Below are 23,399 nucleotides of genomic sequence, written 5' to 3' on the forward strand. Positions count from 1 at the left end.
GCATTGCAGCATGGTCAGTAGTGTATCTGGCCTCTACCTACTCCACACAAGTAGCACACATAACGCTTCTCTCCCCAATTGTGACAAACAAAATATATCCAGGAATTGTCAAATGCCCTTTAAGAAGTAAAAATACACCCCGACACTCACACCCATTGAGAACCACTGCTTTAGAAATAACTGGGAGCTGCTAAAGTGCTCACTTCCAGCACTTTAAAATGCTGTGAAGAAAAAAAATTTACCAGATTCTTCCTCGTAAGTCACCATGAACGCAAACATAACCTAAAGCCTCCATCCTTTTATAAAAACTACATTTAGCAATGAACTCTACAGGAAGAAATGCATCTTTTTTTTTTTAAGAAATGCATCTTGAACTTGCATTTAGAGTTTCACTGAAAGCTACCTGATCTCAGTGTATAGACATATAAATGATGTCATGTGGATAACTGTATTCTAAAAAATATTCCTACTGTAGCTTCACTACAACACTTTCAGCTAAAGGCGAGATAGAAATGTTTTTTTATATGCATACTTTTAAAACTTTACAGAGCGAATCCTCAGGTTTTTGAAATGCAGAGCACCTCTACACTGACTCATCCAGACCAACTAACTACACTAGAAAATCACTGTAACTTGTTCCTGTGTGCATTTCACCACAACTCAGTTTTTTGGTTAATCTGCTAAATTAAAATTCATAGTCCTACCCTGCTTAGAAGGATGCAGACTAGAGACTCAGTCTGACAGAAAAAAAAAAGGGGGGGGGGGGGATTGAAGTAGATGCAGATATAAGAAATAAAAGAGACTTCAAGTGGTACCTGACAAAGAAGCCATACATCAGAGATGAGAAAGATAAAGATTAGAGGTAGCTGTTTTCTATTCTCTTTCCTCTTTTTGAAGTTTTTGTTCAGCAAAAACTCTACAAACTTAGAATAAGTATCTAATGCTTATTTAAACTTGTAGTTAAAGACTACAAGTTTAAATATACTTCTGACACCGGGCAACCAAAAGAACCCTGCCTGGAACACTCACACAATTCCTTCCATTTGTTTTTTACTTACTGAGATAAAAGCTGTCATTTCTGAAACAGCAGTAATTTAAGAATTTAAGATTAAAATATTGCCAAATTTAATTTGTTATGCAAGCAAACTGGCAGGTCTTTACCAATTACAAATGGTTGTTGCCATTTACTCCTTGATATTAGTTACTTTTAAAGAGTCAAGATAGGGACTTCCCTGGTGGCACAGTGGTTAAGAATCCGCCTGCCAATGCAGGGGACACGGGTTCAAGCCCTGATCCAGGAAGATTCCACATGCCGCTGAGCAACTAAGACCGTGCGCCACAACTATTGAGCCTGAGAGCCACAACTACTGAGCCCGCGTGCCATAACTACCGAAGCCTGCGTGCCTAGAGCCCATGCTCTGCAACAAGAGAAGCCACTACAATGAGAAGCCCGTGCACCGCAACAAAGAGTAGCCCCTGCTCACTGCAACTAGAGAAAGCCCGCACACGCAACAACGAAGACCCAATGCAGCCAAAAATAAATAAATTTTAAAAAGAGTCAATATAATATTCACCTTTCAAATTACCCAAATCTGAATGAAAATTCATTCACAGGCAATTATCCTCATGCTCAATAGAATATAATCTAACTTTAAGCACTTTTAGTAATTCAGTTCAATTCAAACAAACACTATGGTCAGACATTTTATTTCATATTCTCCCAATATTGTCCCATATTTGTTCTCTAACAAGAGAAACATTTTATGTGAATAAAAATATAACTTCCTTACAATAGTAACTCATTCTATGCTTATAGAAGGAAGAGGAGTAAAGAAAAACAACTTGGAGGTCATCAAGATAACATGAGAAATCAAAGATTTGGGTTTGGGTTTATCTCTTCGTCCCATATTACTAACATGATAGTAAATTAATTTTTAAAAGGATAAACTGACAAGGATAAAGACAATAGAAAAAGCTACAACAAATCAGAGATTTCACAGAATTTTTGGAAGATGGAAAGTGGATGTAGGAATGGTTACATCATTTGGAAAATAGACAGCAACCTTAAAATAGGTGGCTATGGAAGAAATAAAGTAGGACACAGAAAGCAAAATCATGTTTAATTAATGAAACATTGCATAAAATCTCATTAAGTTATTAATTTACATATGTGTGAAAAACAGCTTTTAATTAATGACCTAATCCAGAAAACTATCTCCACAAATTTTATTAGCATGAAATTTACTGAAAACTGTACCAATATACACATAATGCAATTTGTCAACTAGTTTATTTTGGCTGAAGATAAAACATTAATGAGTATAGGTTCTAGATCCAGATAGCCTAAATTCAAATCCTAGCTCTTCTACTCACTAGATGGGCAAGCTATAACCTCACTGGATCTCAGTGTCCTCAGTTGTAGAATATGGATAACAACAGTACTTTCAACTAATAGATGATAAAAAATTAAACAAGATAATGAATATAATGTGCTTAGAAAAGTTCCTGGCACAAAAGAAGCCCTCAATTAAATATTTAGTATTAGTACTATCCTACTACATGATCATCTTTACTGGCCCTACTATGTTACTTTTAGATTTTATATTTAAGTAAAACTGAATTTATTTTCTACATATTCTCCACCATTTCCCAACTCATTTCAAGCTCCTTGAAAATATAATTTTCTTTACGCAGAATTGTATTGACTCTATGTATGCAATAGATTCTTAGTGATAAATACAAAATACAATGTTCTATGCTAGATAGGTTGGAAGCAAGTCATATAGAGCTTTTATCCGTTTTAATTCGAAAGCACTGACATTTAGAAAGGTTAAAAAAAAATCTCCTAGCAGAGGGAAGACAAATGCTTCACTGCCTTTCCAGTTGTGATAATGGTTTCATACTAATTTAAGTCACCTCCTCATGAGTCTAAGAGACAGATGAAGAAACAACCAAGAACTAAGCCATGACACTGCATGCAAACCTGAGTGTGAGGAAAGTGAGCACCAACTTTTATATCAAAGGCTTCCTCAATGCAAATGTTTCTCCATTCATTTTATACAAAATTTACATCTAATTGAAATTACAGTATACACTATTCTGAACAGCCAAGTTGTCCCTGCATTATCAACTAATTCTGCAGTTGAATAAAAGATTTTAAGTATATTTTGTAACTACCTGAATCATTTGGACATCTATATATTTCAGAGATTGTTATACCTATCCTTCCACTACAAGACACTCTTCATTTGCTCCTTTATTCACGTAATCGTCTAACAGACATTTATCAAGTGCCTACTGTGTGCCAGGCACTGTACTAGGACTAGGAATAGGGTTACACCATGCCCAGGTCCAGAGATGAGAAAAGTCTACTGTGTTCAAATAACTAAAATACACCGACTATGGACAGAAAAAGATGGAGCAGACAAAATGGGCAGGACCTTTCAGGACCTAGGTAAGTTTCAGACTCATTCTGAGAGCAATGGGCTTTAAACAGGGGAGGTCTCTCTAGCAAGGTAACAGTGTAGAGAATTATAATAAAGACTCTCTCCTTTGGCCAAACTTTAACTAGGATCCTCTGAGCCAACCTCCAGCTTCCCTCTCTGTCCCTATAGAATCCAGCGTGAGCAAGAACCTTGCTAAGTCAGTTTGGCGAAAATCCTTCATCGTCGGTATCTTATCACCCTGTCCTGCCTTCAGCAACTCTGCTGAGTTGTTCTAACAAGAACCCGCCTCCCTCTGATGTTTCCTCTTAGCAATTTTCCATCCACTGCCCCCTACCCCTGCTTCTTGGATATAAATGGCCACTTGTCCTTGTTAAGAGTTGAGTCCCATATCTCTCCCCGACTGCTGTGGTCCCTACACCCACCACGACAGCCTCCCTTAAAAAGTCTGCTTTACCATTCTTTAACAAGGGTCACTGAATAATTTTTTCCTTAAGAGAATATTTTTTCTTTAACACTGGAAGCCAGCTAGAAGGGTGCTGCATTATTCCAGACAATAGCAAATACGGTGGTCAAAGGAAATATGGAGAGAAACAGACTTAACTAGAGACAGTTAGGATGCTGAGTCCACTGGACTTGGTGTTTGGGTAGAGGGAGAGAAAAGTCATAGATAATGCTCACATTTTCAAATCTGAGTAACCAAACAGAAAGTGGTACCCATTCACTGAGATAAGAAATGCAGAAAGAAGGGAAGGTTTGATAAGTTGTAAAACATGTTAAGTCTCAGCTGAGTTATCCAAGTGGAAATAGCAGTGGATGGGAGCTCCCTTCTGGCATCTTCTACTGATTCTGTTTAGAAAGTAGCAGCATTTCCTAGGATTGAGGGGTGAGAGGATACAGTCTGAAGAGAGCAGGGAATGTTCAATGTACCCACTGCAGAGAATAAGAGAGAATTAGAAAGACAGGGGAGTATTTTCTATCTCTGAGGAACCAGAGAGAAACCTGAATGGAGAGGGGTACCAACCTATAAGGCTGCGTAACAATTTTTCCACTTGTGTTGAGCAATGTCAGCACAGTTAGATTGATCAAGAATTAGGGAGGGGGCTTCCCTGGTGGCACAGTGGTTGAGAATCTGCCTGCCAATGCAGGGGACACGGGATCGAGCCCTGGTCTGGGAAGATCCCACATGTCGCGGAGCAACTAGGCCCGTGAGCCACAATTACTGAGCCTGCGCATCTGGAGCCTGTGCTCCGCAACAAGAGAGGCCGCGACAGTCAGAGGCCCGCGCACCGCAATGAAGAGTGGCCCCCGCTCGCCGCAACTAGAGAAAGCCCTCGCACAGAAACGAAGATCCAACATAGCTAAAAATTAATTAATTAATTAATTAATTAAAAAAAAAAAAAGAATTAGGGATTTACCAGCATATTTAATACTAATAGACATGATGGTATTCTCTCTCTCAAACAAGACAGAGGCTGGATATGAGCCGTGCATTCTAAACTGGATAGGGCCATGGAGGCAGTGGACCAAAAAAAGCGGGGGATGGGGGTAGTATGTGACTCAAGAGCCTCAAAGTTCAAAGAATAAGAATTATGGGATTAGTAGAGTAAGAGAAGAAAGCTAAAAAAAAAAGAAGCTTGTGGTTAGACTCAAATATCTAAATTTAGGAATTCACTTGTACAGGAGGAGCTCCAGAAGTTAAGGCCCTACGGCCATGAGCATTGCAGAATGGAAGTAAGGGCCCTGGCAGATGAGAAAAATCAATAAACTGATATGGGTCACCCCACTGGCACTCTCAAATAACCTAAGACAATAACAGGCCTTAGCCTAGGGAACCTACGGGAAGACTGTGAGTCAGGTGTCAACATTTCCAATAGCTGAGTACACTTTAGTAGATAACAGGGAAGAAAGATACAGGGTGCTACGGCTACATAGCATAAGCCTCAAAAGTTCAACAGATATGCCAAGGTAATAAAAACATACTTTTAATCAGTTCTCTCAGCAGGAAGAGGGAAAAAACTGGCTAAATACCAACAACGAAAACCATCACCTTTTAACTTTTAGAAGGACATAGGCTATATCCACTACATATATCCACTACAAACATTCCCATTCATATTAAGAAAAAGACAGGATTGAGCACAAAATAAAAGGTATTCTATGTTTGCTTTGTGAGCATTTTCCACAATATTAAGATGGATATTAAGGGCACTTACTGTACCAGCTTGAGGGCCAGACAGCCTGGGTGTGAACTCTGATTCCTCGATTCACCAGCTGAGTGAACGTGCACAGAGGCCTCATCTTCCTGAGACTCATTTTCCTCATTTGTACAATAGGAACTTTACACTATCACATGTGACTGACAGGGTTATGTTCTAACACTACTCACAGCACATGAGTAAATATTCAGTTAAACTATTATCAATAAATAAAAAAAGTTAAAAATTAAAAAAACAAACTATTAGCAATATCAGAAATATGAACATCACCCTAATTTATAATAAAAATTGAAAATTATATAAAATCAATTACTTTACGAAGTGACTAATACTATTAGATATCTCTACACAAATGCTATTTTTTAAACCATAAGTATGTTTTCTTTTTTTAATAAATTTATTATTTTTTTTATATTTATTTTTGGCTGCGTTGGGTCTTCGTTGCTGCGCGTGGGCTTTCTCTAGTTGCAGCAAGCGGGGGCTACTCTTCGTTGAGGTGTGCGGACTTCTCACTGCAGTGCCCTCTCTTGCTGCGGAGCATGGGCTCTAGTCGCAAGGGCTTCAGTAGTTGTGGCACTCAGGCTCAGTAGTTGTGGCTCGCGGGCTTAGTTGCTCTGCGGCATGTGGGATCTTCCCGGACCAGGGCTCAAACCCGTGTCCCCTGCATTGGCAGGCGGACTCTTAACCACTGTGCCACCAGGTAAGTCCTGATGCTATTTTTTAATGTTTATACTTTACAAATATATATCCTGCGAAGTAAATGAACTTTCATAAAGTACATCTTTATGAAATGTCTGTCTCAGTTTCTCATGCAGCATTTGGCAGCAGTGAATGCTTCCATGTAAAGAATAAGAAATGTAATGACTACTGTCCACAGTGGGGCAAGTCTGGGTGAGGGACTGCAAACCTGGCAGTTAAGAGCACAGAAAGGAAAAGTAAGGAAAACCATCAACTTAACAATTTTATTTTTAAAAGCCCTGACAAGTATCGAATGAATGCCCTTCAAAAAAAGATTCTGGAAGAAAAAACTAGGTAACAGCTTAGGTGTTTAAATGAAATATATCTGGGCCACAGATTCTAACTACATATGAAAGAAAGTGCAAACAGTGGAAAGAGGGGAAATAAAGGGTGGGGGGGAGAATAAGCAACGAAGAACCCTCAAAGTTCAAAGAATGAGAATGATGGGAATATACTGGTTATCAAATCACATTAATGACCCTGTAAATTAGAAACGGGCATAAATTCTTATCATAGTTTCATTGTCAACTTCTGTAACAGTCATCAAAAACTTACACATTGATTAGCCTTGAAAACTTCTTAAAGGGACTCATTTCTAGAATGGCCTATGTAATTTAGAGGACTTCTGGTAAGATGAGAAGCATGCCTAAACACACTCTTCAAAAGCCTAAACTTCAATTATGTGAAAATGGTTTTCACTACAACCATCTTCACATTAAAAACAAAACACACAGGTATTGAAAACACATAGCAATTAAAAGCCATTGCTATGGTGCTAAAAATGATGATACAGTTGGCAGTCTCCGAAAAAGATGACTGACCATTTTATCCAATCCCCAAAAATTAATTTAACTCTTTTAGAGATAATCATTTGACTGATTTGTGTGAGAAATGGCTATAAGAGGATAACTTCAGATACTTAAAAATACTTTTATTACAAAAATATTACACACTCTAAAAATTTTGAAAACTAAAACATAATAATCTGTCTACCTTCAAATTCCACCTCCAAGAGATCGTCAATATTTACTTTTGACCTACTTCAGTATTCAATATTAATAATAATTATTGAATATACACACAAAAAGTTAAATCATACAGGAACATATTCTGCTTTTTTCACTTTCAGATACTTAATCTGCAAATATACTGAGTCTTATATTATAGTTCAGTCTCTAAGGATTATCCAATACAATAAACAATACCTGTCTTCTTTCAAGCCTCTTCTAATTCAATGTCACTAAGCATTCCACGCTTCTCATCTTGCCTCTTAAAAAATCTCAAAGCACTTAAACTGTACTAATAGAGTACAGATTCAACAGTAAAGGCAAGATCTCTACAGCATCTTCCATATAGGTCCTTTCCAAAGGATAATCTCATTAAAAATATTGCAGTATTTCAGGTACTTCTGGGTCAAACTGACTAAACAAAGTCTTTCTAATTACAAATATTATAAATTTTTTTTTGCTCACGAGCCTAAAGAATTAGTTGATGAGAGTTTGAAAATGAACAGAAATCTGTTGACAGTTCTTCCTTTTCATTACACTTCATTTATTATACATGGAACCAGTAAGCTACTATTAATGAAATATGAAGTTAAATTCTCCAATATAAAAACTGCTGATGTAGCATTAATTTATAAGTCAAATAACAGTGTCTAATCTAAATACTTACTTGCATATGTTAAACTTTTAAATGAAAAAAGTGTTAATATTATTCCTAAATGAATGCAATCAAATGTTAATTTATAGAAAGGGATTTAAAAAAAATTTTTTAATAGCAACCCCTGGGAATACATTTTACATCACAACCAGTACGCATATGTCTGTTTACATGTCTGCGTATGTATATATAAAACAAAAGTTCCACAAAACAATATTTGCCCTTACTATTGCAATGTACTGTTATTTTCTACTCCTGTTTCTTTTCTTTTTTAATGCTTGTGATAATCCACTAGTTGTTTCTGCAACCACTAACAAGTCACAACCTGCAGTTTGGAAAACAGTGAGACAATTCAGAGACAATGAATACGCGGGATAACCCACCCTAAATTTTACATGGTCCCCAACTTCAAATGGTTCAACTTAACAATTTTTCCACTTTATCATGGTACTAAACCAATACACATCTGGTAGAAATCGTACTTCCATTTTTGAATTTTGATCTTTTCCCAGGCTAGCAATACATGGGATGACCCTCTCTGGTAAGGCTGGGCAGCCACAGCTCCCACTCAGCCACGTAATCCTGAAGGTAAACAAGCAAACCAACACACTTTCAACCATTCTGTACCCAGACAACCATTCCACTTTTCACCTTCAGTACAGTATTCAATAAATTACACGAGATATTTTTCAATGCTTTATCATAAATGAGGCTTTGAGATAGATAACTGTGCCCAGCTATAGACTAATGTTAAGTGTCCTGAGCACATCTCAGGTAGGCTAAGCTCTGCTGTCCTGTAGGTTAAATGTGTTAAAAGCATTTTCAACTTAGGATATTTTGAACTTACGAAGGGTTTATCGAAACATAACCCCACTGTAAGTTGAGGAAGATCTGTACTTTAAAAGCTGGACAAGCACAGGCTCGTCAGGGTTTTAACTCCACAGCTACTTTGAAAAGTGGAGGACAAGGTGAAGAGGAGCAAGTTAAAGCTGTACTTCTCAACCCACACAGTAAGTAAAACATTCTCACTAAAGACCCTAGACCTGCACTCTGTAAACCACAGGTCAAGTTTATTTACTTCAGACAACAAACTAAGATAAAAGCTGTGACACTACAGTGATTCAAGGCATTTAAACAGTAATTGGCCCCTACCCACAGGCCCAACCAAAGTTAGCCTACCAATGCTCCTTTATTAAGGTATATAGACCATTCTCTTCAGGCTGCTTGGAAAATGTTATCATTTTGGCTTTCTACAAAAATTTTCTCAATGAACATGATTTACTCCTCCATCAGATACCTCTCTCTGCCTATTCTAGACACAGGGAGATGAAGCAATCCCCGATGATCTGAAATTCACTGCCACCAAACTGTCATCTCAGACTGCCCCTATTTGAAGTTCACAACCATAAGGGGAGAGGCACCAGCACTGCAAGTGTAAAACAATCCCTCATGGCTAATCCACTCAATATTCAGCACTTAACCTTTTAAACCCATTTATTGCTAAATCAATGCAATAATAAGAATGCAAAGAATAAGAATGGCTATTTTCAGCCCTTGCAAAATAAGTTAACATATAAAAACTGAGTAGATGCAATTATGTAAAACAGGCAACTGGTAATTTTCAACTGTGATCTGAAATGATGAAACTTAATCTAAAATCCTTTCCCTCACCCCCCTTTACCACCTTATCGCCCACCCCTCCTCATACCTCCAATGTGAATTCTAAATTTGGGGGAGGTCATACCTTGCTGTGAGATCATTATGTTAAAATACTATGTTTTGATTTCTAATCAATAAAATTACTTTTATTTATTTATATCTTACTCTATCAAAACTGTCTTTAAAAATGATTTGAAGTAGCTTGAAAAATGTAGGTAAGAAAACATCAACCTCAGAAAAGTACAGTTAACTTAATTAAGTCCGCACTGACATCCTTAAAACAAACTGCCTTACTTTAAAACTCCCATGAGAAATCACATGTTCGTAAAACAGAATGAAAACTTGACTATTTTAACTCAATAAAATTCAATGTTACATAGTTAATCTGAAAATTCCTAAGTGTCTCTATGTTGTTTAATTATCCAATGATTCAAATAAACATATAATCACATATATAAAATGACTGTGTGTATACATTTATATGTATGTATGTGTGTATGTATACGCAAAACAAAATTCAGAATATTCACTTTATCCAATAAAATACATTCTTGTTACTTCAGATTACAGAAAAAAATAATATAAATGACAATTAAATTTAAGAAGAAACTATGAACTCTTTATAAAGTATAATTTATTATCATGCCTCAGCAGAATAACTAGGAACTATCTTATACCTACCCTGCCAAGCAGTGTGCGAAACTCTTTTGCATTGTAATACCCTGCAGACTAAATTCTGATATCCTAACAAGAAAATACAGTAAAATCTCATCAAGACAGTATTAAGCTATCTAGCAACCCCAGCAATCTACAACAAGCCAAGAATTAGAAGACCATCCATCGTAGGTGGTAAAATTTGTGCCAGAGTGACATAACAGAAAACCCTTCCCCCATCCCATTTAATAACTACAAGATTTCATTTGTTATCTATAACAAATCTATAGTAGATAAGAAATTCAATGACAAAAGAAAATAATTAAAACAAGATAAGATTAAAAATACCCACAAGCCTAAAGCTAGTCAATGATCAGTAGTCTATTTTTAAAAGGAGAGACATATATCACATTTTAAATGTTTTGTCAAATGGTTAACATTATTTAAAGACAAATAACTATATTATGCTTTAAACTTCTAAACACTTTGTCAAAATATAATTATATTCTTTTAAATTTGAGGTGTAAGGCAATAACCCATTATCTAACCTGTGAGATAAGAGACCAATAAATATATATATTGGTCTCTGTCCCTGGTTCCTGGCACAGAACTCCTAAAGCCCTTGTAATTTCCTAAGTAATACAGCACTAAGAACATCTTTTGTTCTAGTATTTGGTCTTTGACCCCAGTTCCTGACACAGGGCTCCTAAATCCCTTGGAGTTTCCTGGGTGACAGCAGTGTCTTGTTCTAATGAGGTGACTGGGTGGGCTCTTGGATGGGGGCGGTCACCAGAAAGACTAAGCCATGACGAGAAGCTTGAAACTTTTAGCCCCAGACCCCATTCTCCAGAGAGGGGAGGGGACTGGAGAAGGATTTAATGACTGTCATGCCTACATGATGAAGCCTCCATAAAAATCCCACAAGTGAGGCATTTGGAGAGCTTCTGGGTTCCTGAACACATGGAGGAAGTGGGAGAGTGGCTTCCCAGAGACGGCACCTCCCATATACCTGGCCCTGTGTATCTCTTTCATCTGGATGTTCATCTGTATCCTTTATCACACCCTTTTATAGTAAGTTGGCAAATGGTAAGTAAACTTTTCCTGAGTTCTGTGAGCCACTCTAGCAAACTAATCAACTCCAAGGAGGGAGTCACAGAAACCTCTGATTTATAGCTGATGACTCAGATGCCCAGGGGGCCATCAGGACTTGCAAGTGGCATCTGAAGGGGTGGGGGCGGGGGACAGGCAGCCTTGTGAGACTGAGCCCATGGGACCTGACACCATCTCCAGAAGGAGAGTGTCAAAACTGAGTGAGATTACAGGACACTCAGCCGCTGTCACAGAACTGCTTGGTGTGGGAACAACCCGCACACATCTGATGTCAGAACTGCTGCAAGGGTGGTAGTAGCATGAGCGTAGACAAGAAGCACAGGAGGAAAACCAAGTGTTTCCTAATACATAGTCCCTCCGCACAGAGCTAATCAGAATCTCTCAATGCCAGGGTTTAAGGGGAGTTGACTTTCTATTTTCTATCTATTTCTCCAATCAATATGTACACTAACTCTTTTAGAATTCTGTTACATGAGATAATTTATAAGAACACAGGATGATTATTCATAACAAGTTTCCAAGGTCACAGTTAGCATTTTATACAGTATATTCTTTTCCTTAATCATGAAAAAGCCCTATAAGTATTATAATATCAATTTTACAGATGAGAAAAATGAGATTCAAAGATGGTAGCGGCCCAAGGCCACCTGGTGGCAGATTAGGGATACGGAACCCAGGTGTGTCTGAAACCCAAGCATGTAGCTGTTACACCAGGGACTAAAGTTAAGCTACTTCTAAATTTTACCTTGTTTTGAAAAAGAGGTTTTGGGCTTTTGGTTATTTAGTAAATTTCCTATTACTGAATAAAAATAGCTCAATAAAATAAAATGAAAGACCAAATGAAGGCCAATTTTTAGTCTGAATGAATCCCTTATTACAAGTTGGCCAGACATAAACAGGCTCCTAACAGAACCTTATCCTGAGGATACTGCTAATGGCACGTGCAAAAATGGAAAAGGAAGTTCCTCCTGAACATATTATGAGGTCATCTGGGAACAATTAAAGGAAAACAGAAAAAAGCACAGAATACTGAAGGATGCTGAGTCAGTGCACTGGTTACTTACAGCACCTGCACAGGCAGTGATGAGTGGACTGCAAAGTTAGGGAGGCAGAGTCCAGGAAGGAAGAGGGTCCACAAACCTCAAAGGTATAAAATTAAAAGCAGATGAACAAAAAAGTTCTATTATGTAAGTAATCATTCTAAAGAATTAATAAAAACAGCACAATTTTAAACCAATATATATAACAGCTGACATCATATCTGGGATTTGAGATCCCTTTTCTTGCCATTGGCTATAATCATATATTTTGAAAGTCACTGATTTTCATGAAGAAACTATTATAGAAGTATTAATATATAAGTAAAATACCTACTGTTTTCCAACAATCAATGGAAATGTATTTCAAACTTGTGAAAATATCTTAAGAGTCATAAAATTGTCATTTTAATGATGCTTAATGCTCACTTGCCTAAAATCCTAGCTCAGGTTAAAAAAAAGGTTAAGTACTCTTACTTTGGGATCAATCCAAACCATTTATTCAATATTCCCCCTCAACAGAACCAAGGAAAGGAACATTCTATTCTCTTCTACTGGCAGTTATATCAAGCAAAGTAGAAGCCTTTCTCTTAACCACAAATAAAAGTTATATAATTTATTAAGTTACTGATTAAACAATTAACTAGAAATATATTCAACTTCAAGTCTATGAGTTCATGGTATTATCCTAGCATTCATTCATTGAACAAATATTCACTGAATACCTTCTATGTTTGAAAACCTAGAAAAGACCTAGCTGAGAACTGAGTAATGATCCAGAAAAATTCTATCCCAGCCCTCAGAGAACCTGGAGGCAAAGGGGCAAATTTCATTAAAATATTTAACTTCTGTAATATTAGCAACTAATTCACAAAAGTTATAGTAATAAAGCTTTTAAATATAGAAGAAAACTACAGTTATCTGAGGCAAATAGAGCTTTCAACTATCACACCAGTAAAATCACCTAGTATGCTTAATGTTAAGGTACTGACAAACAGGGATCTCTCATTACTCCAGACTAACGAGAGATGGAAGACGAGGAGTAAGCAGTGGTCTGGCACCAACCATGAGTTCAAATCTCAGGTTAGCCTCTTACTAACCGTATGGCCTGAGAAATTTCAGAAACCCTCTCTGCCTATGAGTTCACATCTGCAACAGGAATAGTAAGTGATTTAAAGATGCCTAAAAAAATGCATGGCTCAAAGCAGGCTTTCTGTAAAAAGTCAGTTTCCAGTTCTTCACCAACTTAGCCACAGCAAGGTTAAAACCAAATATCCTAGATAAGTGACGCGCATCAATGTGAGAAAAATGACATCCTTCACCGCCAGTGCTGCGATTGAAGGAAGAGTGAGCAGTCTTCAGTGGGGTTTCACTGTTTCATCTGAGGTGCTGTAGTCTCAGAATATCACTGAGGTTTACACTCAAATGGAAATATAAAAACACCCTCAGGAGAGGGAAAAAAATGATCATCACTCTTTTCCAAATTACTGGCTTCTAAAAACTGGCTAAGTGGAAATCATTTCTTTAGTTTTACGTGTAACTAATTTTTTAAAGTGTAGGGCTAGACGTTTCACACGGATTATACAGAACAGGAGGAACCCACAGTTACAGGGGCGTCTTCCCAGAGCAATGCCATGCTGCACAGCCCAGAGAAGCCAGTCAGCAAGGCAGACGCTGCCTTCCGGAGCAGACACAGGACAGCAATGCGAGTGGGGCCCCTGCAACTGTGCCACAGTACTCTCAACAAATGTAATTAACCTGGATAATTTTTTTAATGTATATGATCCTCAATCGAAGGGAAGTATAAAAATCATAAAGGAAAACAAAGTTTAAAGACATATATATAACCAGGCAGTTACTTCCTTACACCTAAGGCACTTTCATTTATAACAGCATCACCCTCAGTCTCTTCCCACATCCTACCTTCTTCCACTGACTCCTCACTAATCTAAATCCCTGGATAGAAAGAAAGAAGTTGAAAGGGAGAGAAGGATCAGGACATCGGTAACATGCAAACTTAAAATTTCCAAAGGAATCGAGCATTCATTATCATAATTAGGCATGTAGCATCTGATTTTACTGATAGACATGTATTGTTATATGGCACCTTTAGAACATGAAAAATTACGTAGTTCATAATATACTACACTATATCGACAGCTATACAATTCTCTTTCATGAAACAGCTGGATAAATATGTCAACCCATGACATAAAGCAATATAAGAAATCATCCTATTTTACTGAATATGTTTGCATGGTTCAAAAATCAAAACTATATTGAAAGGTATACAGTGTGTCCCCTGCATATGAACGAGTTCCGTTCTGAGAGCACATTCGTTAAGTCCAATTTGTTCGTAAGTCCAACAAAGTTAGCCTAGGTACCCACCTAATACAATCAGCTGTATAGTACTGTACTGTAATAGGTTTATCATACTTTTCACACAAATAATATATAAAAAACAAACAAACACAAAAAATAAAAACATTTTTAATCTTACAGTCCAGTACCTTGAAAAGTACAATAGTACAGTGCAACAGCTGGCATACAGGGGCTGGCATCAAGTGAGCAGGCAAGAAGAGTTACTGACTGGAGGAGGGAGAGGAGGTGGGAGATGGTAGAGCTGAAGGATCGTCAGCAATAGGAGACGGAGGGCAAGCTGCAATTTCACTCACGCCTGACGTTGATGGCACAGGTTCTGGTTCCTTGCTGGATTCAATTCTATCTACCCTCTTGAAAAAACAATCCAGTGATGTCTGGGTAGTAGCTCTTTTTTTTTCACCATAGATGATACGGTAGCACTGGATTGCCTTCTGAATGGCTGCTGCAACCTTCATGTACCGTTCCACTTTCGGGTCCTGTGCCTCAAAAACTAACAGTGCCTCTTCAAATAAAGAAAATCCCCTTGCCATTTCCTGCATCGTGAATCTCTTCGGTTCTTCAGTTACTTCTTCTTCCTCTTGTCTCTCTCCGTCTTTTCTCTGGGCCTCCAATTCCAGGCACTTCTTAGCAGTACCAGCTACATCACTGCTGCTTTTACACTTGCTTCCAGACATCCTGGGCTTGAAATAAAGATACTGTACTACTGTACTCTATACAGTACTGTAGAGTAAAGTACACAAAAGTACAACCACTTGTAGAGGATGCACACACATGACAATGTACGCCAGACACGTGAACTAACTTACATGATTGGACATGCACGTTCACATCTTTGAAAGTTCCTACGTAGGGGACTTACTGTACACTGAAGTTTTGTTCCCACTCTTGTCTCAAGTCCTGTTCCCTCATACTCTCAATGGCAATCGTTTTTATTAGTCTTTTGACAATATTTCCAGGGTATTTATACAAATACTACTACAAATATACATTCTTATTACTCCCCTTAGAGAAAAGGCATGAAATAGTATCTTCTGACCCACACCTTGATTTTTTTAAATCAATATATCCCAGAGATCTCTCCACATCAGTACAAAGAGATCTTCCTCATTCCTTTTTCATAGCTGTAGCAACCTACGGTGTGGATATACCATAATTTATTCATCTAGTGCCCTATCATGTTGCTTCCAAAGTATCTTCTTAAGTGATACATTTTTCAAATCTCTCCTGTTACTGTAACAAAGTGAATTATAAATACCATAGGATTTGCTTTCTTAGACCTATAATAACACAACATATTAGTGACCTACTTTTTGTCGGGGGGGCGGGGAGGGGGCGCCACACGGCATGCGGGGTTTTAGTTCCCAGACCAGGAATCGAACCTGTGTCCCCTGCCGTGGAAGCACAGAGCCCTAACTACCAGACCACCAGGGAATTCCCAGTGACCTACTGTTCAGATTTTGTAAGAACCATCAGAAATTTCTACCCCACATGGCTGCATTCTCTCCCCATCAAAGCTGAATGTCTTTCTCAGAGCCTTTAATTGTGCATTGTGAATCTCCCAAAAGTATAGCACGTGACATTTACCGAACTTAATTTGGCTACAGAATGGTTCTTTTGCAAAACCTTCTACAGGTGTATAGTATTTTGCAAAACAAAATTTAGCGAATACTGGGGTGAATTTAATAATTACTGTCATCTATGAAGTGAGAGAGTGGCATGGACATATATACACTACCAAATGTAAAATAGATAGCTAGTGGGAAGCAGTCGCATGGCACAGGGAGATCAGCTCAGCTCGGTACTTTGTGTCCACCTAGAGGGGTGGGATAGGGAGGGTGGGAGGGAGATGCAAGAGGGAGGAGACATGGGGATATATGTATATGTATAGCTGATTCACTTTGTTATACAGAAGAAACTAACACACCATTGTAAAGCAATTATACTCCAATAAAGATGTTAAAAAAAAAAAAAAGGGCATGTAACAGAATTCTGGTCAGTAAAACATATGGGGAAGTCTGTCAAGTGGCTTTTGGGAAAGGTTTCCTTATTCCTAAAAAAAGTTACACAAGACAGGGTCTCTGCTGTCTTTGGATAATGTTGCTTTAAATTTGATCGAAATGCTACAGCCACCTTGTGAACATGAGGAGAGCCAGTCTAAGACCAAAGCCTCCCCACTAAATGGCAGAGTAGAGTAATGGATGGAATATGAGTTCTTAATGAAATCAATTATCACTGAATTGTTACCAAGTCTGTATTCTCATCATGTGAGATAACAAGATGGTAAATTTCCTTTTGTTAAATCACTTGGAGTTGAAGTTATGTAACTTATAGCCAAATACAACCTAATAATAGAATTATATTTATATTTCTGTATTACTTTTTAATAAAAAAAAGTTCTTATCAGTCAGTGACTGCCAAAAACATAGTAATAACTATTGTCATCTAGTTAAGCAAAATATAAGACTATGAACTTTCAAGGAAGGCACAAAACCAAACTGAGCTAATTTTTAGACTAGGCCTTAGCTGTTTTCTGAATTATAAACCCCTTCGAGATCTGAATGTAAAGCTATTTGACCCTCTCCTAGATAATGCATATAAACTTAAAATTTTTCAGTTTCTGGGGATTCACGGACCCGTGAGGCCCTTCCACAGTCCCCATGGGCATATCTATTTTAGAAGCAATTTTAAATAGACAGTGCTATATTATCTATGGCACCATCAATACCCAGCTCTAGGACAGAACTCAGAGCACTTTTCATGCAAAGCAGAAAATTCGCTATGAGGTGTTCCTTGGTGCAAAGTGAATAAAGCATACTCAAAGGGATCATATTTAACAATTAATGATATCAGGCAAAGTAAATTCTATTAAATAACTGTGGGAACTTTTACAAGGGGTTGTGGTTTGATTTTTACACAGGTGTCTCTTATTTTAAATAAATAAATTAGGTTCTTACAGGATTAAGAAAGTTGGCCTTTAATTCATCTTATACAATGTGTAATCTTATCTGGGATTTTAAAAACGCAATACATTTTACATTAGACAGTAGTATCTACTAGAAATATAACTGCAGCAAATTTGAACATGACTGTGTAAATGCCCAGGAGAAACAAAAAAAAATTCTGTGCGTTTTAAATGCAGATCAAAGAATCCCCAAGCATGATTACAGTCATGCTATAATGGTTAGGAGAGAAGAGGTATTAAACTGAAAAGGTGATACATGCAGGGCCACCACATTTGGTTTTGAGGGTGATACAGAAGAGCATTCGGAGGAGAGAACCAGTAGGGGCTGAAGCCCAGCCCAGGCTCCTCTCATCAAGCCTGATGCTAAAGTTGCATCTGTCATAATTCAGACAAACACAGCCCTGTAATACCCTCTTCCCTCCCTTCCCTGACACTTTGTCCCCCCAGAACCCCACCCACCCATGGCAAATATTAAAAAGTGCTAAAATTTTGAAAAGGAAAGATGTTTTCTAGATCAAGATAATATCCCAGTGGCCAAAGTATAGTACAATGGGAACTTCTAATTTAAATTCTTATCAAAAATGTGTTTCTTAAAGACTTACTTTAACAGAAACATCTCCAATACTACCATGGAACTCAATGGGAAGAGTCTACTATACATAAATTTGCTTTATTCCTTTTTTGTTGTTGTTGAATATATCAATTCCTAAAGTGAGAGGAGTTCTGTGTAAGTATTGTCAGTATTTTTCCAGAATAAAGAGTAGTATTAGGCTGCAAATATTCTGTATATAAGAGAACAGGCACCAAGCACAAAAGCACCAAGTGTTAATTATATGTTATGGGAAATTATGAGAAAAAGATTTTGAGTATCATCTTGTCCCTTCTCATGCTCTACATGAGTATAGGCATCTTGCACATGTGAATCCATTTTCAAAGATATATCCATTTCCCAAGTGTCTGATGAGAGATGATATACAACTCAACAGCTCTCCAAATCGAGCAATCTGACAAAAAGAAGCAATGCAGTCCTAAAATCCGGAGAAGACGATTCTATACTGCCCGACATGGGAAAAGAATAAGAACCAAATGATACCAGTCAACATAACACTCTCTACAAAGAAAAAGAAAGGATATTAAAAATATTAGTGCATCTTTTCTATTTTGTTATGAAAGGTGGATTGTTTCACCCTTCACTGTGATACTTACTGTGCCCCCCCCAAAAAAACTGCTCTAAATAAACTTATTAAAATTCAAACTATGGCTAAAGAAAAATCAAAATACTTAAAAATAACCTCTTTGGAGGAAATCTGAAAATATGCTTAAAATAGCCAAACTAGAACCTTTCTATACTGGCATATCAGCTCCAGATAAATATGCAAATCTATAGCATAATCTCATTATCTTCCTAAATCAAGCACTGAAAAAGTATTTGGCCACTCTCATCTTACAGCAGTCACTGAAAAGCATTCAGCCCATGGAAGCAAAGTCAGTACTTTAGGAATCCAGGACTACTCCAGTCTGCTGGCCCTCTGCCCTCAGGAAGACTGTCAGCAGCAGCATCACCAGACACCATCGTAACACTATGCCAACCACAGACCCCTTCATGGTTTATTATCATTATACAGCTGACCCTTTAACAATGAAGGTCCACTTATATGTGGATTTTTTTTCAACACATACCACATCTTACACGGTCCACAGGTGGTTGAATCTGTGGATGTGGAACTGCAGATACAGAGGATTTTCCACTGCATGGAGGGTCAGAACCCCTAACTTCTGTGTTGTTCAAGGGTCAACTGCAATTACAAATAATCCTAAAAGTCTCCCCAAGTTGTAAAATTCAATGAATACTACTCAACAAAATACATAAAGTTGTCTGCTAACAAAAACAGAGGCAAACTTCATTTTGAGTTAGAACCTTGGAATAGCTACCCGCTTTGTATAGGAATCAAAAATTCTCTTGTTCAAAAGGAGGCTAAAAAAGAGGGGGAGGTAGCTAACTGAACCTTTACATATATAAACACTTATCTTTATTACTGATACATGCTTATTGCAAAATTGGAAATAATGTATGCAAAAAAAGTAGTAACTATAGAAGAATCCTTAATCAATAAGAGAAAGCTATAACAAAAGCCACACTGAATAATCTATAATATTAACCCTATGAATCACCTGTATGCTCCTTGATATAAATGGCCCATTTTGTGAGTTGCAGATACTATCTACTTTAAGATCACATTTGCAGCAAAATACAGTAAGAAAGAAAGGGAAGGAAAGAGGAAGAAAAACCCATTACAGGATGTTGACAAGTATAAGTGCCAAGGTTTTAGCACACCACATACCACTAAAATAACATACCAGGTTCCTCCAACACCAGGTTACTTTGGCTTTCGATTTTAACCTACCCAATTAACAGGAGTTTAGTGTAACAAAACACTCTATTTTCATATCTTAAGTTCTCTTAGAAGAAAACCTGTGTACTTCCCCGGCTCAGTTACCAAATAAACCAATTCTTCAATCCAACTCAACTGTCCCACAGTTTCAGTTGGACTGATGACAGATTTGCTATTGTTCCCTTTATTACATCTCCACAGATCATGGCCCAGAGATACCAACTATAAGGCCAAAAGGGAACTAAAATCCTTATAATGTGCCTGGGGTGCTTAATATCTCTAGAGCTAACCATACCTAGTCAGAGAGCTCCCCAAAGAGAATGCATACTTAAAGACCTACCAAAAAACCTTCTACTGCCAATCACCACTGAATTCATACCAGGTTGTTAATATCTTTCATTTCTACTAACAACTACTTTTCTAAAAGTATTTCTAACTCATGAAAATGTTTTAACTAGCACTCACAAGTGGAATTAGCAGGAATGCAAATGCTATCACTGTATTCACTACACATGCCAAAATAAACTCAATGAGATTAGGATTCTGCCTACCTTGTCTGCTTATATCCCCAGTGCCTGCCACCTAGGAGATACTTAATAGATAGTGGGAAAATGAATGAAATTACATAACAATTATTAACAGAATCCTGTTAAATCAAATAGTGCTTAAAAGTAGAACATTTCCTAAAACCTGGGAACCTTCTAAACAGTGCTATTTGTTGTTAACAGGATTTAATCTATACCAGAAAATAAGAATGACAGTTCAAATCAATTCTCAGGGAGGCCCAGGATAATGAGTTTTTGTACAAAGCAAACAAAAGTTGCATTTTTTTCTGTAAGATAAATGCCTTTCCTCAAAACCATAATCAATGAAAATTACAGAATTTTAAGAGCAGAAGAAACCTTAGAGCCTGATTTATGAAACAGATAGGCTCCAGTTTCAGAGTAATATAAACTGCCACCAATTTATTCAAAAATTTTTGCATAATTACATACCTAAGATAGCATTTTAGGAGTAATAATTGTATTCTACTTTGTTTTTACTATGCTAAGCAGTTGGCTAGGAGTTAGAGAAGTTATGACTGATGAATACCATAATCTTCCACTTTTATGACGTGCATTTACCAGTGGAAAATCAGTGAGGAAAGAGTTAATTTTGTCAACACAAATAGTTCCTCTTCCCAGTTTTCAAGTAATAGTGTTCTCTACTACTTAAACCAACGGTTCTCCTGTTCTCTCATTCTATTTTTAGACTGTATGATCGCTTATCATATTTGATTTATATTATCAATTTGTATATGGTTACTGTAGCCAAGTCTTATCTTCCCAAGATTTAGAAGGTATACCCTTCCAAAGTGCTCCCCTGCCATGCCATTAATAACAGTGTTTGATAATCCCTTTGTCATTTGTCTCTCCTTCATTTGAGCAGAGCTGGTTCTGTCTTGTTGGATACTTCAGAATGGGTTCTAAGTAGTGTTATCACAATGAATGAATGAATGATTTGGAAGGCAATGGCATTATCAGAGGCCTCCTTTGCTAGCTAAGGAGGCAATATTTGAGAACACATAATAGTTTCTCTCCAGCTTTATGTAAACGCTGAGGCTCTTTACTGTTCTGAATTGAAAGTTTGCAAATAATAAATTTAAGAACAGCCAAGTGTATCTGATACATAGTATCAGAGAAGGTGCTAAGAAATACATCTAAAACACAGTTTATTCAAAGGCCACACAAAGAATTACAGAAGATCCTTAGGACGAAGGAGCTTCCAGGATTCCATTACCATTAGTACGAGTGATCTTCCCAAAAACCACTGCTAAACGACTTCACTGTCTGGAGACTAACTTTTTCTCCATGTTTTGAGAATTTATAGGTGAACATGTTTAAATGATGAATGGCTACTCTCCAGGCCCTTACAATAACCTCTAAAAGGACGGGGGGAGCGGGGGCGGGGTGGGGGGGAATAAGTGTAATTCTTGAATAAAAATACGTGAAAAGCAATTTTCCTGTTAGTTGTGAAAGACTGGAAGTTTTTCACTGCAACCTTCCCTCCTTTCCTGGTCACCAAGTAAGAGCTGGAAGCAGGAAAATTTCTAACACCTCTATGCCCTTAGAGTCACGAACTATGAAGGGAGGAAAGAATCACAACCGTGGGGACCTATGCATCCTATACGAAAGCAGGAAGTCAGTTTCTTGAGCGTAGGCCGCCAGTCCGGCATCCCAAACGCGAATGCCGACCTTTTGAAAGCCCACCCCCACTCCCATCTCACCCTGAAGCCACCCCCAGCTTCAGCGGAAAACGCGCTTTTGCTAGGCTGCTGAAAAGAGCAGCGCGCAGGGTCAGAACACCTTCCACTTTGCACTTGGCCTGCGGCAGGAGGACACTCGGGTTCTCGCCAAGAGAGGAGGAGGCTGGCCGGGCAGAGTCGGCAGCGAGACGCAGCCTTGGCCGCCAACGCAGGCGGCTCGTCCACGCGGCCGGAGAAGTCCCGGAACAAAGCGCGCGGCAGGCGGGTGGGGAGACAGGGAACACGGGGAAGATTTAACCGGCTCCTCACCAGGGCCTGTGGCTTAGCCAGGTGGGGCCACGCTCCTCCTCACGGGAAGAAGATGGGTTTATCGAGGGTCTGACCTCAAGTCCAGCGCCAAGGCCACTGGAACCGAGACCTGGCGGGGAGAACGCCGGGAAGGAGAGGCGAGCCCCGCGGAGACGAGGAGGCGCCTGTCCGGCTGTTGACCGGCCGAGCCCGCGGGCTGCCGGGCCCCCCGGATGCCGAGACCCCGGGACGCGGCAGCCGGGATGCCGGCGGCGCGCTGCCGGCCCCCCACATCGGCCTCCTTGGCGCCGAGCCGCCCGCCCCTACCACCGGGCGGTCACACAAAGGGGCTGCCCCGGCGCGCCGGCCGCCTGCGGTGGGGGGGGCCCGACCCGGGACCTGCGGCCGGCCCGCCGCGCCCCAGCCTTTGTCCGCCGAGCCCCGCGCCCGCCTGCCGAGGAGCCCCGCCGCCCGCACCCTTCTCGTTACCCGGGTGAGAAGCGGTCTCATCTGCTCTCCGGCCCCGTCCGCCTCCATGGTCGGCCGTCCAGCCCGCGGCGGCCGATCCGCTGCTGCCCCGCGCGGTCCGCCCGCCGCCGCCGCGGCC

The 23,399-nt window shown here is 38.9% G+C and overlaps 1 protein-coding gene across 10 annotated transcripts in view; it reads right to left on the reverse strand.

Annotated features, from left to right (window-relative positions):
* The window catches only part of SLC4A7 (solute carrier family 4 member 7), a 113,830-nt gene extending 90,431 nt beyond the window's left edge, over nt 1–23,399 (reverse strand). For all 10 annotated transcript variants that reach the window (XM_082415105.1, XM_082415102.1, XM_082415100.1 and 7 more), the window contains exon 1: nt 23,282–23,399. In XM_082415105.1, coding sequence (XP_082271231.1) covers nt 23,282–23,329 — 48 coding nt within the window. In that variant the 5' untranslated portion in view covers nt 23,330–23,399. The remainder of the gene's footprint in view (nt 1–23,281) is intronic.

Source organism: Balaenoptera physalus, assembly GCF_965194825.1.
Source record: "Balaenoptera physalus genome assembly, chromosome: 11".
NCBI lineage: Eukaryota > Metazoa > Chordata > Mammalia > Artiodactyla > Balaenopteridae > Balaenoptera > Balaenoptera physalus.